The 19,037-nt window shown below is 45.3% G+C and overlaps 2 protein-coding genes across 16 annotated transcripts in view; one reads left to right on the forward strand and one right to left on the reverse strand.

The window, feature by feature from the left end:
* MAST4 (microtubule associated serine/threonine kinase family member 4) overlaps window positions 1-19,037 on the forward strand; it is a 569,622-nt gene that overhangs the window by 545,919 nt on the left and 4,666 nt on the right. For all 15 annotated transcript variants that reach the window (XM_089908940.1, XM_089908926.1, XM_089908928.1 and 12 more), the window contains 5 exons: window positions 1,195-1,424; window positions 1,979-2,101; window positions 8,702-8,838; window positions 11,060-11,241; window positions 11,589-19,037. The exon at window positions 11,589-19,037 is cut by the window's right edge and continues 4,666 nt beyond it. In XM_089908940.1, the coding sequence (XP_089765066.1) occupies window positions 1,195-1,424; window positions 1,979-2,101; window positions 8,702-8,838; window positions 11,060-11,241; window positions 11,589-15,478 (4,562 nt within the window). In that variant the 3' untranslated portion in view covers window positions 15,479-19,037. The remainder of the gene's footprint in view (window positions 1-1,194; window positions 1,425-1,978; window positions 2,102-8,701; window positions 8,839-11,059; window positions 11,242-11,588) is intronic.
* Window positions 1-19,037, reverse strand: part of CD180 (CD180 molecule) — a 40,221-nt gene continuing 21,184 nt past the window's right edge. The window contains exon 3 of the mRNA XM_022596228.3: window positions 1-19,037. This exon is cut by the window's right edge and continues 9,372 nt beyond it. The gene's annotated coding sequence lies outside the window, so the exon portion shown is untranslated.

The raw sequence follows: 19,037 nt of genomic DNA on the forward strand, positions 1-19,037 counted from the left end.
CACACACACACACACACACACACACACGCACATGCACACGCAATTTCACATGACCAGTTAGGATCTGTTTAGATTCACATAGATGAAACAGTGATAAGAGCTATAAGTTAAAAGTGTGTTTGTTCATAAAACAAGGAAAACAGAATAGTATTGGTGTTGAAGAATATGAAGTGAGTTTTTCTTAAAATTTGTCTATCCACCTGCATTATCCTCTCAGAAACCTTGCTAGAATTACAGGTAATATATGAAGAGAATCAGTTCTAATCATAGTAATAAGGAATGATTCTTTTATAGAGAAGTTAACATTACAATGTTGATCAAAATTATTTAATCAGTACTAGTTCAGTAATATTATAAAAAAGCAGAGGTAAATTGATGAATTGCTTTCCAGGCCAGGTTTTTTCGAAAAGAACCATGTTAACGTTATTTAGGGCAATATTTGGAGCCTGAGTATCTTTTACTATAGTCCATACAGCCTTCCCTGTGTGAGGGTATACCTGAAATTTGTGCACCTATGATTTGCTTATTTACTTATTTATTTATTTATTTTGGGGGCTGCATTGGGTCTTCGCTGCTGCATGCGAGCTTTCTCTAGTTGCAGCGAGCAGGGGCTACTCTTAATTGTGGTGCATGGGCTTCTCATTGCAGTGGCTTTTCTCGTTGCAGAGCACGGGCTTCTAGGCGTGTGGGCTTCAGTAGTTGCAGCATGCGGGCTCAGTAGTTGTGGCACACGGGCTTAGTTGCTCCGCGGCATGTGGGATCTTCCCGAACCAGGGATCAAACCCTTGTCCCCTGCATTGGCAGGCGGATTCTTAACCATTGCCCCACCAGGGAAGTTCCTGTTTCTTTAATTAAAAGAAAGTGCATTAAAAGATCACAGTCCGATAGCAGTGAAGTTTCGTGTGTTTTTTAATTTGTGTAGAGAACTAAGAAGTTGTAACTTCAGAATGTGAGTTTAAAAGTTAGTTTAAAAAGAGGCATTTCTGAGATTTCTTTGACAGGCTTCTGTCAAGTTACCAGTTACCATTGCTAGTTACCAGTATAAATATTTTTATATTATTTCTTCTTTATTAGAAAGGAATGGATTTGTATTGTGACTGTCCTCCCAATCCCAGCAGGGCTACCTAGTGAGGGCTACCTGAGAGCAGTTTGTGGGACCAGGATGAGCTGTGATGACTGGCTTCTCTGTTGCAGATATGTTTGCTGTTTCTCCACTGGGAAGTCCAATGTCTCCCCATTCTCTGTCCTCGGACCCTTCTTCCTCAAGGGATTCCTCTCCCAGCCGAGATTCCTCAGGAGCTTCTGCCAGTCCATACCAGCCCGTTGTGATCCACAGTTCAGGGAAGAACTATGGTTTCACCATCCGAGCCATCCGGGTATATGTGGGAGACAGCGACATTTACACAGTGCATCATATCGTTTGGGTAAGACCGACAGTCTCCCTTTCTGGTTAGTTTTTGTTCCCAGCCAAACTGGAGAATAAATATGTCAGCTGAGGCGTAGTTAACAGCAAATGATTTTTCTCTTAAGCTGGCATTTGGGACCTGTTTCATACTCCTGCCCTTTATCTATGTGGTGGGATTGAATTTAGCAATAGTTAATTCTTTCTCATAATTCTGTTAGTCTTCATATCTGATTAACCACTCTGCATACCAAGCTGGTAGAAACAGTCAAAGATAGTCCTGTTTTTATCCTTCTTTCATTCTTCTTTTCTTAGATTTTTTTCCCCTAGCCTTCCTTTTTTTTTTTTTTTTAAGTACTTTCTCAGATCACCTGAAATTGTTTAAGGAACTATAGAAATTACCCTATTTTAGGATGATGACAGAAAAAGAATAGCAAACCTTGTCTTACTGGTTTCCTCTTAGGAGCTCAGGATCATTTGCTGATTAACTGAGAACACTGAGCCACAAGAAACAGTAGGTGTCAGGGTTGTCATTTGTTTGCTTATTAATATATATACTCTCCTCTTGGACTTTAGAATGTAGAAGAAGGAAGTCCAGCTTGCCAGGCAGGACTGAAGGCTGGGGACCTGATCACACACGTCAATGGAGAACCAGTGCATGGACTCGTCCACACAGAAGTTATAGAGCTCCTGCTAAAGGTACTATCTTTTTGATGTCATGGCCATCCAGATGAAGGAGGTAGCCAGAAAGAACTAGTACCAAGAGTTCTTTGCTCAGGGTCTAGAGTTCTTCTATATGGCACATCCATACACACTCAGTCTCGTTGCTGAGAGAGTATTCCGTAGTCTGTTTAATGTAAAGGCAAAAATAACATGAATTTTTTGGTTTTATATCATGAAATGCACGTTCGTATATCTGCACAGTCACTTCCTAATTTAATTTTGCTTCTTATCCTAAATTACAAATAGAGTTCTCTTTGTTTATGTACCGCACATAGTAAAATCTGTTTGGAAATCGTTCATCCTAAAGGCGATTTTCTTCAGTAAATTTTATTCTATATAGCAGAAGACAAGGTAGTATTAAACTGTGAGGTCAGATCTGAAGGTTGAGTCTGAGAGTTGGGTTTCCTTTTGAAAGGTAGACCTGTGAATATATAACATACACTATAAATGATAGAAATAGGTGGTAATGGAAGAAGGGATTCTAGCGATCGTTAGGCCTTTTCCCATTCATACGTACAAATGAATTTGAATGTAGATCAGTTTCTACTTGGAATGTAAGCTGAGTCAAGCCAATGGCGTACGAAGATCACAAGAAGCCTGAGTATGATAGGGAGAGACAGTCTATACTGATCCTCTCCTTTCTTTTGGGTTATTTGCTCTGCCACCTGCTGACTACAGAATATAAAGTTATGGCTCCAAATATGGATCTGTTTAAAACAAAGATAAATTTGAGTTTGATGTTAAGTTTTTTCAAGGAAAGAAGACTATCTGTGATCAAAAATACAGTCTTTAATTGTAGGATTATTTTATAAGTCAACAGATGTTTACGGATGACCTCTGGCTTTTGTAAGCACTGGGAGGGCTGGGCTATAAGGGGCTATCGGAGAGGTGTGAGCCATGACCTCAGAGAACCTGCAGCCTATTGAAAGGCACAACATAAACACATATGTGTCATTTAAACAAGGTGCATTCAGACTGTTTCCAGAGCACTCGCCCTGAGGCAGGTACCACGGTAGATGTTGGCAACCTAGGAATTCAGGCATGGTCCTTGCCCTCGAGGACTATGGGAGATATAGAAGAGGTGTGCAAGCAGATAACGTTCAGCTTGATTAGCCAGGGCCACAGCAGGGGGAGGAATCCCGTACTTTTGGAGAGAAGATTCTGTGAATGAGGAGAGTCATCACAGAGAAGTGACACTGAACTGGAACTTGAAAGAAAATTAGGATTTGGCAGGTAGTGCAGGTAGGTGGGTGTACAAAGCCTTTGGAAAGTAAGTACAGTTAAATGACTTTTCTTCTTCCTTCTCTCATCCCCCAGCCAACACAAGTATATTCTTCAAATGATTCAGTGTCTGGCCTAGGTTCCAGTTAGAGGAATAGCATGCATATTCAAAGGTCCATTGTGAAATGGCCGATTGTAGGAAAGTTATTGCTGTTGATCAGTTCACAGCATTAATGAAACTTTGGTCTTGGCCTCAGTCCCCACTGGAGTTGAGGCCGGGCTTTGCTATCCTCCATACCTACAGGTGGTTCCCCTAACTCTAGTCAACTTTCTCACAAATGCATCCTATACTATTGGGCTCCCGATGGCTTCGTCACTGGCGGACCATCAGGGCAGTAGCTGTATTTTGGTATTCTCAGATGCTTTTTACACGATGTTTTATACTTGCAAACTACTTCACAAAATCTCATGGCATCCTTAGAAAAAGGTGGAAGAGCCATTACATAGGGCTGTATGTATATTTAGAGATACACGTGCAATACTTATTTATCTTTCGGACTGTGAACCTAATAAGCGTGTTTCATGGCTGCAGCTTTGGTCACACTTACCCTCACAACTTCAAAATGAGCCTGCTATGGAAGCACTAACTTACATGCACAAGGAAATAGAAAGTCACTGTCGTCCGGTTCAGTTCCCCACAGCTCTGTGAATCCCTGTGCCCCTTCAGCGTCGCCTTAAACCTCTCCTGCCACAAGGAGTTAATCACCTCCATCCAGCTTGCAAGTAGCTTGTTAAAAATGAGCTTTGTCAAAGCACCGAAATCTCTCTCCAGCCACTGCAGTGAGGGGCGGAGGCCACATGGACCCAGTCATATCCCCTGCTCACATAATTACCTGCCCAGTGTAGCCTCCGTAATCCAGAAAACTCTCTATTCAACCAGGTTGCTTTCTTAGGACAGCGTTAGTTTAAATCTCCAATCGTAAGAGAAGCCCTAAAATATCACCAACCCCTGCCTCAAAATTTCCTTTCCCTGAACTCTGGAGAACCTCTGGAAACTAAAATGGGAACCATCAAATAGCATCGTTATTACCATCCTCACATATTGGCTGGGCCCCCAAAATGTGCAGAAGTGTGCGAGATACCGAAGAGTCACACAACAAATGACACGTATGAATAATAGGTAATCGAGAGCCTTTACATGAATAAACTCAGGTAATCCTCATACCTTGTGCATAGGTGCTATAAATATAAATGTCCCCATTTTACAGATAAAGAAATTAAAGCAGGGAGAAGTTAACAAAGCAGCCAAGGTTATCTGCTAGGAAAGAGCAGAAGAGGATTTGCATCTCGGCAATGCAGCTCCAGAGCCCGTGCTTTCAACCAGCATGCCACTGTGCTCTGTACATGAAGTCTTCTGATTGCCAGTAACTTGAGTTAATACAGTCCAACGTTCACAAGGGAAACAGTGGCAATGCTAGGCTATAATCAGAGTGTCAGACAAAAGGAACAAACTGTAAATATTGCCCAGGTTCTAAAGGAGAGAGGGCTTTCCACCAGGGTGGGCAGGGGTGAAGAGTTAGGGGTTTTCTGTGCAGGGCTGTGAAGGATGGGTGGACATTTAGTGTATGGGAAGAGGGTGTAGGACGGTCTAGGCAAAATAAAGAAGATGCTTAAAAACACAAGGACAGGAAGCTCAGAGTGCTTGAGGTGCATGAGTAAACCAGTGTGGCTGGAGCCTGAGTTCATTCATAGCATCTGGGATGAAGTGTGCAGGATGGCTGGGGCTGGATCATGGAGGGTTGAGTCAGGGCAAGGACACACGTATGCAGGAAGAGTGCTGTTCGCCATGTGCGTCTTGCAGAGAAAGAAATGTAAAAACAGTCTGGCTCAGTGAAGTACCCAAGGCCAAGTGATAAACTAATGTGGAGTCAGACTGAGAGAAGAGACTGAATAGCCTGACTTCTGCTTTTGGGTTCAGTTCAGCCAGCTTAAAATAATTTCCCTCCCACCGTGCACTAATCACACCAGTAGTTTAAAGTAAAACTTAACTAATAGAACATTTAACAGTCTTCTGGGCCCATTTCGTTGTTATTTTTTAAAACAGTGCTGCAGAATTTCCCTAATAAGAGACTGCTTCTTCTTCAAAAGAATTTGTTGAGGTCAGTAGACCCAGTAAAACACTGTGTGCCGAGTTCTGACAGCACTTGCTATAGCCGATGGATCCACCAGATGGCAGTCTCCACAATTCTCACCTATTGTCCATAAAATTATAATATTTTTCAGCCATTTACTTACCATTTTTGTAATCATTAACATTTCCAACCAAATGTTTGCACTCTGCATTTTTTTTGTGTCTGTATTTCCCCTCAGGGAAGTTATCTCTTTGTGTATTTCCATAAGTCAAGTGAACTGTCATCTGGAACAGCCATATGTAGAAACAAAAAAAAGAAAACTGGGTTTGGTTTTATAGTGGAAAGGGACTTTTGTACAGAACTTAATGACGTGCTCTGATTCAGCAAACCCTGGTCATAACTTTTCTGGTGAGGAATGTTCAGCATTTATATTATATTTTTTTCATATAATGTTGACGATATTTTTTAAATTTCTTCTTGACAGTCTGATACATTGATCATTCCTTATATGGATCCAGTGCCTCGTTCCCTCACCACCACTCTTTAAGTACAAGCTGTGCACTCTGCTGGGAGGAAGAGATGGAAGGGATCAGGGCATGCCCTGCCCATGAGGAGTGGGCAGTGTGGGGTGAGGGGCGGGAGAGCCAGCTTTGGGCTCTCCCACTGGGCTCTGTGACCTTGGGAAAAAAGAATCTCAGTGTCTCTGAATCTGTTTTCCTTACCTCTAGTCACAGAATAATAATCCCTTCCTACCTCATAGGGTTTAAGAAAAAAAAAAAAAACCCTCATGACTTGGTTGTGAAAATAAAGTAAGAGAATATATGTGAAAAATGCTTTAACATTCACAATGTGCTTTTAAAATGCTCAGTGGCATTGTGAGCCTCTTATAGGTAAAGATATAAAAGTCAGTGCTGAATTGTGTTAGAAGGGGTGGAAGTGGATTCAAGCTTAGATGGCTCATGGGCTCTAGCAGCCCCGGTGATCATTGTGGCTCTGTGTCCACTCTGTATATGATGTAGAAAAGGACGGAAGGAACTTCAATGAAAGATGAACTCCCATCCTGTTTGTTGCCCCTTTCCTTCCCCTAAGACATGCAGGAAAAACTAAAACTTTAGCCTGGCCTCGCTCAGTTAGCCTGGTTTCACTCAATTTGTAAAGAGAGAATCCCATACCAAACAACCTTCAATGGTAGGCCTTTCATACTTCAAAGCTGAATTTTCAGTTTAAAGAATAAATTGAATGTCAGTCTCTACTATCAGGTTAAGGTTTATTTTTAAAGTTTTGGCATTTGCATATAAAACATGTACTTTATTCTTTCAGGATGAAGAAAAATTGTTTCTCTTGTTCAAGTTCAAATCTCATTTCCCTAAAATATTTTTTTACAATTATGACATTAAGTATGGGATTATATGTTCTTAAATATGTAAAGAACTCTAAAATCAATAATACTAAGACTTTCTGATACAAAATTGGATGTAAGACATGAACAAATCGTTCTCTAAAGAAATAGAAATCATCGAAAATAAATGAGTCAAAGTCCAGCTTTGTTAATAGCCAAAGAACAAAGATTAAAACTTGATATAACTTTTTCCTGTAAAATCAGTAATCTGTTTAATGTTAGTATTCAGTTCTGACAAGCCCGTTCTATGGCTGCTGCTCATGCGCTGCTGGCAAGAGCATGAGGTGACATAACCCTTCTGGAAATTAGTGTATCACCAGGCACCAAGAGTCGCTGAAAAGCCCACCTAGACCCTTTGCTGCGTGTATTGGGTCTAATTATGTAAACTAAGGGAAAGGTCAGAGGCTCGGACAGCGATTTAGAGATAAAGGTATTTATTCCAGCCCTTACAAGAATTGCGAGATAGAAAACAATAGCTGTAGGGAAATAGTTAAATTGTGATTCACCCATCTCATGGAATATTTTTAAATAGCCAGTAAAAATCATGTTCTTAAGGAATATTCAATGACGAAGGGCAGGTTTTTCAAAGTTAGGAAATGTGAAGTGAACAAAAAACATAAAACTAAATATGACATTAATTTAATTAAGATTTAAATTATTTATAAAGTGTGTCTATATATATATACATACTTTCTACATGCCTGATAAGAGACCAGCAGGAAATATACAGAAATGTTACCAATGTTAGCTGGGTGGTAAGCTCCTCAGTGATTTTTTTATATATATATATGCTTTACTCTTTTCTTCTAATGGCACGTATTACTTCCCAAGTTGGGAGGGAAGGTGGATGTTGATATTAAAACAATCTCTGTTTTTCCAGCCCCCAGCCCCCATCATACTCAACTCCCCATCTCTTAATACCACTTAGAGCTGAGTTGCTAGGCATCTTCCAGGCATAGGCCTTTTAAAAGGCCCTTCTCCGTATGCTTCTTGTCTTCTTAAGGTAATCGGGGCCATCTGTGACTCTGAAAGGACATGTTTCTCTCCTGGTTATTAAGAAATTCAAGAAGAGGTCATTGATATGGGAGTGAAGGGGGTGGGTCCTGCCCACTTGCCCAGGGCACACCTCAGCTTGCCCTCTAACTCTGCTCTCAAATCCATCCCCAGGGCCTGCCCAGCCAGCCCCTGTCCCAGGTTCAAGTGGTAGGGCACAGAAACCCACCAGGAATGACCTCACCATGCCTGACCTGGCAAAACAGAGGCTGTTTCATACCTGCTGGCATGAACTTTCCAGCTCTGCCTGCTGACAGGTTTTCTGGTGGTAGAAAAGGAACCTTTAAAAATAATTTAAAATAGAAGTCTCATTCAGTTTTGCTGCTTTATGATTTTTTTTTATGATTTCTAGAGAGCCCCTGGGCATCTTTATACTTAATACATATGGATGAGGATAACTGTGATTTATAGAGTCCTTTCCATGTGTCACCCTCAGTGCTAAAGGCTTTACAGACTCTATCTCCTTGATCTTCAGACGAGCTCTATGAGATAAGTGTGACTCTCCTGTTAGATGGAAAGCAAGTGCTCAGGTCACAGGCTCAGATTTGAACTCAGCTCTGTGGAGTTCCAGATCCCACCCTCTTAAGGAAACCTCACATTTTTTTTCCACCGAGTTTGTCAGGACTTCACTGCTTGAAGGGTCATTGACACATGGAAGCCTTTTGTATGTCCGTCCTTATGGATCTTTTCTTTGTCTTTGGCTCTCCTATCTCTGTTCTGGTCTTGTTTCATCACAGCATTTCGCTTTAATACCACATCATATTTTTATAGAGTGGAAATAAGGTGTCGATCACGACCACCCCATTTGAGAACACATCAATCAAGACGGGGCCAGCCAGGAGAAACAGCTATAAGAGCCGGATGGTAAGGCGGAGCAAGAAATCCAAGAAGAAGGAAAGTCTGGAAAGGTGAGTTAGAGCCGTCCTCTTCATGGGTTTGGTGCATTCCCACACTGAGCGACATTTACTCCTTGCTTAATGTAAATGCTTGCATATGAGAAGGATCCATTTCTCTGTGAGAAATGTTGCCCTGTGGTTCACATGTATTTATACATTAGCATTTATATTCCTTCGTAACAGCATTCTTTTTCATAGTGAAAAGACCTATGTAGTTACAGTGTAGAAGAATTTATATTGCTTCTTCTCATGTGTGAGAACCATGAAAAGCCCTTTGCCTTTTCTTAAGCCTCTAGACTTCATTTCAGTTGAGTTGGATTTGAGGAACTGAAACTTCAGGCAGTTTTTAGCATTATATCTGTATTTAATAACGTCCTTTACATTATCTAAAAACAAACAGTTGCTTTTTTTTTTTTTTTTTGCGGCACACGGGCCTCTCACTGTTGTGGCCTCTCCCGTTGCGGAGCACAGGCTCCAGATGCGCAGGCTCAGGGCCCAGCCGCTCCACGGTATATGGGATCTTCTCGGACCGGGGCACGAACCTGCGTCCCCCGCATCGGCAGGTGGACTCTCAACCACTGCGCCACCAGGGGAGCCCCAGTTGCTATTTTTTAATGCCAGATGTTTGAAGATAACTAGATCTTTAAAGCATCCAAATAAGCCTAGAAATAAAAAGGCTTTGTTTTACTGACTGAAAGCCTAACTTGGCTACACGTTTGCGCTGTGAGAGGCACCGTGAGTACCATTTTGTGCCCCGTGCAGGCACTGGCAAGGTGTGTGTATGTGTGTGTTTCTGGTGAGGATATTTCTTGCCAGGCAGTTGTCTAGACGTGCTCACTGCACCATGCCACAGCAGCCCTACTTTGCCCACTTGGATATGGTGTGTTGGATCACATTATGAGGATTTTTGATGATAGAAAAGAAAAATAAGCAAATGAGAAAGGAATGATTATTGACTCCAGGAAAGACAGAGTTATACAAGGAAGGAAAATAGAATTATGGCCAAGCTGTGAACAGTATTTATCATGTAAAATAAAGAAAACACCAGCCTTTTTTTTCTAACCAAAAATTTTGGTTTAGCACTACTAAGAGGAATAGAAACAGGGAAGTGTTTTCGGTTAGAAGGTGGAAGCAGTTGTATACGAGCTTAATTCTCATTTTTTGTGGTAGGAAATCAACAGATAATTTCTAAATTCGAAAAACTAAAAAAACAGCATAAGCACATTTCATAGCAATATGCAGACAAATAGGAAAAGAAACAGCTAAAAGACTAGAAAGTGGTTTCTCTGGGGATTGGGAAAAAGGCAGAGCAGGGAGTTGCTATTTTTCATTACAAACTATTTGACTTTTTAACCCAAGTACATGTATTACTGTGATTAAACTTACACACACACACACACACACACACACATTTTGAGATCTTCCTTTTTTTTTTAATGTGAGCTTTATATTTTAATGGTGGTTTAGGTCATATAGAACACACTTGCTTCAAGGGGTAGCAGAGTGTAAACTACCTGAGGATGAAGGAACTCTGTACAGCCACCTGCACTTCGAAGCCACCTGAAGCTGTGCTTTTAGCTTTCAGGTGTGCTCGTGGGGCACTAACTACACATTTGCTTGTGCTGCAGCATGGTGTCTCCTGCCCTGCTGATGTGATAAGCTTCATTTCACCTTGCTCGGTTTTTCTGTGTAAACGTACAGCGTGCACAGTCATTAGGAATATTCAAGAGCTCACAATGGAATAAGCACAGCAAACAGCCCCTCAGAGATAAAGCCTCTACCCAGTGTACCACCATCAAAGAATTCTATATCCAAGATGATGGTTTTTCTTCCAGGGATTTACTTTGTATTACCTCTTAATTAATTAAATTGTGTCAGTGTGTTTGGGGCTATGTACTCAGAAGCTTTCAGGCAAAAAACTGTGTCCTCAAAAACCTGACATATAAATAAATGAATGTATATTTATTATATATTTTTCCTATTTTCACAGCTCTTCTTAAAGTGCTTGAAATTAAGAGAAGAGAGCTTCCATTGTGTATTATCAAAACCTCTTCCTTTCTAAGTCATAAAAAAGTTTTGAATATAAAAGTGGGATCCTTCTCTTTAAGAGGATCTGCCATCATCCCATCACCGTCTCTGGCACAGGGGCGTGTACTGAATGCACTGGTGCTATGGGTAGGAGGAGTGGTTTTGAATGTAGAATCTGATCCGTTTTCTTCTGTTTTCACTCTAGGAGAAGATCCCTTTTCAAAAAACTAGCCAAGCAGCCTTCTCCTTTACTCCACACCAGCCGAAGCTTCTCCTGCTTGAACAGATCCCTGTCATCAGGGGAGAGCCTCCCGGGGTCCCCCACTCACAGCTTGTCTCCCCGATCCCCTACTCCCAGCTACCGCTCCACCCCCGACTTCCCATCCGGTGAGTGAGTCTCCTTGCCTCTCAAGAGTTGAGGGGTCACCATCTGAGATCCTGGAAGAGAGGCTTATTCCTGCTTAAGGAAAGAAGGTTGAGGTTGTAATTGACAGAGAACAGGATTTATAGGAAGGTCAGAAGATACAGCTGTTCGGTCCATTAAAAAAGACAGGAAGTACTGGGTTAACCCTTGGTGTGGGGAGGTTTATCTGAAAAGCATTTATTCACTAGGCTTAGATGCTAAGACAATTTGCTGACCTTTACCTGACCTTATCTAAAACAGCTAGGTCTGGAAGCATGGAAAGCAAAGGGAAAGTGGCCGTTGCTCACAGCATCCTGTTTTCCACCCACAGGTACTAACTCCTCCCAGAGCAGCTCCCCAAGCTCTAGTGCCCCCAACTCCCCGGCAGGGTCAGGACACATCCGGCCCAGCACTCTCCACGGCCTGGCCCCCAAACTCAGCGGGCAGCGATACCGGTCAGGAAGACGTAAGTCAGCGGGCAGCATCCCGCTCTCCCCGCTGGCCCGGACACCCTCTCCAACTCCACAGCCCACCTCCCCTCAGCGGTCACCGTCCCCTCTGTTGGGACATTCACTTGGCAACTCCAAGATCTCTCAAGCCTTTCCCAGCAAAATGCACTCCCCCCCGACCATCGTCAGACACATTGTGAGGCCCAAGAGCGCAGAGCCCCCGCGGTCCCCGCTGCTCAAGCGCGTGCAGTCGGAGGAGAAGCTCTCTCCCTCCTACGGCAGTGACAAGAAGCACCTGTGCTCCCGCAAGCACAGCCTGGAGGTCACCCAGGAGGAGGTGCCGCCGCGGGAGCAGTCCCAGCGGGAGGTGACCTTGCAGAGCCTGGAGGAGAACGTGTGCGACGCGCCTGCCCTCAGCCGGGCCAGGCCTGTGGAGCAAGGCTGCCTGAAACGCCCTGTGTCCCGGAAGCTGGGCCGACAAGAGTCTGTGGACGAGCTGGACCGAGAGAAGTTGAAGGCCAAGGTGGTGGTGAAGAAGCCCGACGGGCTCCCAGAGAAACAGGAATCCCGCCAGAAACCCCATGCACTTGGCAATGATGTGGAAAACCTCTCTGCTTTTAGGCTAGAAGACAGAGAGAAGAAAATCTATCCAAAGGCTTCGGAAAGGTCAAAGCATTTTGAAAACAAAGCAGCCGCGCAGGAGGCCCAGGCCCCGGGCAGCCTGCTGAAAGATGCTCTCCACAAACAGGCCAGTGTGCGGGCCAGCGAGGCTGTCACCTCGGAGGGGGCAGCAGCTCCCGGGGACCACAGCCAGGGCACCGGTGACCTCAAACGAGCCTCGGCTCACAGCACCCTACAAGACGGTCTCTGTCACGCCACCCACAGGCCCACCTCTGGGAAGGGTGAGTACACGGAGAAGGCCCCGCAGGCCAAGGAGGGTCCCCGGTGTGAGAAGTTAGACAGCAAGCTGGCCAACATCGATTACCTCAGAAAGAAGATGTCCCTTGAAGACAAAGATGATGGCCCCTGCCCTGTGCTCAAGCCCAAGATGACATCTGGTGCCCAGGAGGGCCTGCTGGGGAGCGCGAGCCGACCGGCCGGGGGGCAGCAGGAGGCCCAGCCGGCCTCCGAGAGCCGCGCGCCATTCATCAGCGGCCACGTGGCTCAGCTCAGCACCGTCTCCTTTGTCCCTCTCAAGGCCCTTTCTGGCCGGGTGGACAGCGGAGCGGAGAAGCCGGGCTTAGCTGCTCCAGAGTCGCCTGTCCGGAAAAGCCCCTCCGAGTATAAGCTGGAAGGGCGGTCTGTGTCATGCCTGAAGCCCATTGAGGGCACTTTGGACATTGCTCTTCTGTCTGGACCGCAGGCCTCCAAGACGGAGCTGCCTTCACCAGAGCCTGCCCAGAGCCCCAGCCCAGGCAGTGACGTAGGGCCCCCTGTGCCACAGGCTCCCGCCGGCAGCGTGGGGAGGAAGGGTGAAACTGCGGGTCAGAGGGAGTCCTCCCCTGCCAGCTTCAAGGTGAACAAATCCTACCTGCTCGAGCCTCGGTTCCCACCACCCAGCCGGGGTCTGCAGGGCTCACTGGCATCACCCCTGCCTGACCCAGAGCTGAAGCTGGACAGGAAGGTTTCCCATGCAGCCAGGACCCCGGTGACCATCGTGGAAAGCCATCCCCAGCGGGGAGAGGGCAGCCCCAGCCAACACCAAGACCACAGGCCCGATGTTAAGCTCCTTCCCCTCCTGGGGCAGAACCTCCAAGGTGCTGACCCGTCTAGATTGCGCAGCCCGCTCCCACCTGAAGGTGCCCCCTTGAGGGAGAAGCCTAGCGGGAGGGAGTCGTCCGAAAGGAGCCCTCCCACAGCCAGAAGTGAGCGGTTGGCTTTGAGGGCCGACATCCGCAGAGACCCCTCCAAGGAGCTGTATCCACCAGAAGCTACTAAAACCAGTGACAACTCCAAAACCCTCCCCGCTGTGGGGAGGACCCGCCCAGATGTCTCCACCCAGACCCAGGCCCTGGAGAAAGCATGCGGGCCTTGTGGGAAAACAAACCCCAAAGACGGCCGAGATGAGGTGAGGCCACTGGCCAGAGAAGGCCCCTCTTTGCACTCTGCAGCGACTCCTTGTGAGAGGGAGCTGGGCAAGGGAAGGAGTGGCCCGGAATCTAAGCTGGCATTCGCTTCTGCCAGGTGGTCTCTGGAGCCACCCGGGACAGAGAGTGAGAAGAGTGAAAAGCTCTCCGGTTTCGGATCTGTGCAGAAAGATGGTCCCAAGGAACCAGAAAGGAAAGAACAGCCCCTGCAGAAGCATCACCTCACCAGTAGCTCTCAGCCCCTACCTACCACCAAAGAGCTCCCTCGCCTGGCCGCTCAGCGGCATTACACTCAACAAAGCTACCCTGCTGGCTCTCTGCCTGGGAGCAAGCCCTGTGCTACACACTCAATCCTGGGCCTCCAGGACCCTCCCAAGCCCACTGCCGTGCTCTGTGAAAGCAGCAGCCACAAGCCCAGGTCTGGCCCCGACACAGACCCTCCAAAGTCTAAGCACCCAGACCGGCCCCTCTTCTCCCAGAAGCTGAGCATTGAGGCTGCAGTGGGCAAAGAGCCTGGTGCTCAGGCCCCCGGCAAAGAGGGGAAGGGCAGCAGTAAGGGTGTGTCAGAGGAGTTCCCTGCCCTCCCAGGTCCCCAGAACACAGCCCGCGATGTGATTGGCCAGGGAGCAAGTGGGCCCTCAGTCCCCCTACAGATGGAATGGGGTCCTCTAGACACCAAGCTGAGACCCACCAGCAGTGGGCATCCCCCAGAGGCACTGGAGAAGCCCGCACATCCACCACGGCAAGGACCCCTAGGGGCCAGTGAGTCGGTAGACCAGAAACTTCCCACTGTAGGGGAAAGGCAAAACCCATCTCCAAAGGCCCCCAAACCATCCACTGTGAAAGATTATCCCCCTCTGTGCAAACAGACAGACAGGAGCCTGAGTCCGCCGGCTGCCAGCGCTGACGCCGGGAAGTCTGAAGGCAAGAAATGCACCGAAGCACTTTACTCCCCTGTGGACAGTGGGAAGCCGGGGGCCAGCCTTTCCCCGGTGCAAGGTGAGGCTGGGCCCAAGGGCACGGAGAGGCCGGCAGCAGCCGCCGGGAAGGGCTGGCCGGAGGCCAAGGGGAAAGGGCCCGGTTCCCAGAAGCCACTGACGGAGGCGGGCAAGCCCAGTGGCATGAAACGGTCGCCCTCGGCCACGGCGCAGAGCTCTTTCCGCTGCACTGCCCTCCCCGAGAAGTCTCTGAGCTACTCCTCTGGCTTTCCCGAGGCTAGATCAGTAGTTTCAGAGACTTCTACAACCTGCAGCGACACCTTCTCTGCCAAGGCCGGCAGGGCCACAGCTGAGCCCTCAGCCTCCAGCAGCAGGGACCATCGAAAGCCCCTGCCTGGGGGGGATGGCAGAACCCAAATGACAAAGAGCGACTCCTTGCCATCCTTCCGCAGCTCAGCCATCACTCTGGAATCCTATCACCCTAACCCAGGCGTGGGGGAGGGCGCCAGCCACCGGGACAGGGTCCTCTCAGGAGCAGCCACCGCGGGAGAAACCAAAGGGAAAGAGCCGGCCCCCGCCCAGCCAGCTCAGACTAGGAAGCAGAATGTGGGCAGAGAGGTGACCAAGCCGTTCCCCGCTCCAAGCGCGGAGCGCCCCATCGCCCTTCCTTCTGAGAAGGACTCTGGGGTGCGACAGAGGCGGGGGAAAGAGAGTTTGCGCGGCAGCCCACACAAGAAGGCCTTGTGATGGGGCAGGCCCCTGGCGGGACTGGGGCACCCAGCCTGCGTGTGTAACTGCATCTTGACTACCTTGGAAACCAGCACTGTGGGAACCCCCCCCAGGCAGAGCCTGGAGCCTCACCGAAGAAGGGGGAGAGAAGAAACAGGAAAAGAAGGGACCTTCTTCCAAATGCCTTCCCAATTGGAACCGGTAAACTGTTACCAGATAGTGTTTGTACAAAAAAAATAAAAATAAAAAAACAAAAAATCTTTTTGGTTGAGGTTGAGGTTGCGGATTGTTGAGGAAAACGATTTTCTCTGTAAATACCTAGCAATGTGTTTGGTTTGGGGGATATAGAGTCGATACTTTGCTGCTGATGGCATCATTTACTACAGCTTTTTTTTTAATAAGATTTTCGCTCTACCATTGATCATAATGCAGTAACGAAGCAAAAGGGTTAAACCTGGGTATATGTAAAAGTATAGATACACCCATATTCGTGTATATACACATCCACCCACGTGTTCTGGTCTGTGGTTGAAAAGAATATTTCAAGGCTACATTTTTCTACGTTAAAACATTCTAAGTCGAGTTGAAGGTGAAAGAAAGCCCCAAATACACTAGATTGTAAGCCTTCATGTGTATTTTTAACGAGTGATTTTGATAGTACTGTATCTGGCTACCTATACTTCCAGATCTAAAGAACTACTCGAATCACTGCATTTGGAATCCTCCTCCATCAGAAATGGCCACAACAGTTGGAGCTAGCCATTTTCATTTCATTTCATGGTCATCCTAATAGCCATTTTGACCCTGGGCCCAGCTGTCTGAAAGGCCAGTTGTCCTTGTCTGTGGGTGTGTATGTCAACTCCTCACCATAGGTAGAGCGGGGGCTATAAACACATGTCGACTTATTTCTGTTCTTTTGCTTTCCCTTTCTGTTCTCTCGCTTTTCCTTTTCATGCTCTTAAACTCAGGCCTTTATGCTATGAGTCACTAGTCTAAGAAGCACACATTTTATAGTAGTTCTGCACCAGCCCTGCTGTTGAACATAAAGGAAAGTTGCTGGCCGCACACAAATCTGCTCATAAGCATCGGGCATTGGAAGAGGTTTTCAATTTGCTTTTTTGAGGAAAAGTCGGGGGACGGGGTGGGGTTGTGGATTTTGGCATCATAGCATATATTTTAAGGAATAATCAGGACATCAGATACATTTTAATACATAGCTGGGGCCTTATGTTGTAGATGAAGCTTGCTGTTTTTAGCAAGTTCCTGGGTTTCACATTCATTTCTGATACATCAAGTAGCTCCATACATTTCATAACATGATCTCTTTATTTGTATGCAAAAAAAAATACTGTATTAATAAAGAGCATCATTTTTGTAACAAAAAGACTTGTTGGAGCTATTTGGTGCTTGAATGTGACTGTCCTTTTTACTTTTGCTAAGCCTTATTTAAATTTTGTATACCATGGAATATGTAGAATTTGTCCAATCATTTTAGTGCTGAGGGGGATCTTTTTGTTTGTTTTTTGTTGCAGTTTTCCTTCCTGGTGGATTGTTTTATATTGTAAGACAGCACTTGCTGACATAAGTACTAAGGCACTAAGAGAAAATACACACAGATAAGTATTTATAAGATGCTTGGGATCCGTAGCAGGATTTTTTGTTTTGTAAGAGAAAAAAAAAAAAATTACCAAGAAGAAATACTAATCCAGCACCCATCCCCCCTGGGGAGTGTCTTAGTATCTTCAGGCTATAACATTGTTCACCTAAGCACAGCTTCATCTTACAGCCCTGTGGATTATAAATCATTCAGTGAGGCTGTAAACTCCGCTCCAAAAACAAAGGCGTAACTTAAACTGCTTGGTTGTCCTTCATTGTAAAATGAGTTGGCAATGGCAAAAGAAAAAAAGAAAAAAAGTCTCCTCCTTGCTCCGAATTTTTTTCCCATGAGGTTTTAGCCATTCCCCATCACTATGTTGTGAATTGTAGAAGAAACAAATATGTTGAAAGATCTTGAATGGGTTTCAAAAATGGTCTCAACATTTATAATTCATACGTGCATTTGGCGGTTGTCATAACCCGATCCTTCTGCACCCAGACATCTAGACAGGCCTATCGGGGAGGTAGTTTATGGTTTACAGCCTTTGCTTTCTAACTGTCCACTTTCCTTTAAAGCACAACTAGCTGCTTGTTTACAAATGATATTTTTGATGTATATTTTGTATAGTGTATTATCATTTTTGCCAAATATGTTTTTGCATTTTGGATGGCTACGGAGTACCTAAGGTTGCATTCATGTAATACCTGTTTGTTGTTGTAAACCTCTCCAGTCAGCTGGTAGAAATTCTCCTGTGTTCTATTTTGGTCGGTCTCCTGTGATTGTAAGATGTGCTCCTCGGTAGTATTCCCAGCTGTAGATTTACCAGCTTCAAAGTTTGTTAGGATCTGTGCAATAAAGTGTTTGCAGTCTTATTTTCTCTAAGCAATTCCCTATGGATGTCATAATTGTTGTATATTGAACAAATATTTATACTTATGCAGTTGCATAACATTGAAATAAAAATTTAGCATGAAAAGATAATGACTATTAAGTTTTTTCCCATATACACACATACATAGCGTCTCTAAAACATTACTGAATGTAACTCTCTCTTATGGAAAGGATGGTTTTCTGCAGATTCCTTTTGGTGAGTGGAATGGTTTGCTATTTTTTTTTAACCCACACGAACATGTTCCATTCTTTGAGATTAAGTCTTCCTTTAAGTCCTTCCTCTGTTTTCTACCAACCTTCTTCCTTTGCTGCAGAACTTACCAACTTTCACATCATTCTCACCATTTTCCCTACAGTCTCAGGAAGAAGTGTCCTTTCTCCATGACTCCACCTACTTCAATTCTCCCAAAACCTTGCTCCATCAATTACCATTGTGTTCTCTCATCTTTCTTTTCCTCCCATCCTGTCTCCTCCCTCATAATTAAAAAGCATTAAGACCATCCGAAAGGAAGGAAGCAACCTAACATTTATTGTCTGCCTACTATATGTGTACCCTTAGTACTGGGCAAGATGCTTTCCATCTGCCATCTTATTTGAGCCCCAACATAAGCCTCAAACCAGATGGCGGTGGCATCCCCATTTTACTGGTGAGCAAATAGGCCCAGACAGGCTATGTGACTTACTTAACATATACCCTGTAAAGAGAGCTTGGATTAGAGCGTGGATTTTTCTGGTTCTAAAGCTCTTGACCTTTCTAAACATTACCAGGTATCATGCAATTGAATTCAAGACCCAGGGCCCTCTGTGAATGATCTAAGCCATCTCATTTTCTAAGTTTACATGCAAAAAAATTCATATGGTGCAAAATTACAAACCTGATGATTGGCGGGAAGCCATGAGCCAAGCAAGCTAATCGTTCTCTGTAATAGGACTCCTTTATTAGTCCTAATTAATTACTAATTAGTCAGTAGGCAATTTCCCTTCTAGATTTTTGGTTCACAACACAAATGTTACATGAAAAAGTGTAGCTCTGTTAGCTGTGGAAATTTGCTTACTTCAGTATAGGCCAGACATTAAGGAATTCAGTGG

The sequence above is a fragment of the Delphinapterus leucas genome, chromosome 3, assembly GCF_059928025.1.
Source record: "Delphinapterus leucas isolate spDelLeu-1000000601 "Yukka" chromosome 3, BTC_Dleu_Yukka2, whole genome shotgun sequence".
Classification (NCBI taxonomy): Eukaryota; Metazoa; Chordata; class Mammalia; order Artiodactyla; family Monodontidae; genus Delphinapterus; species Delphinapterus leucas.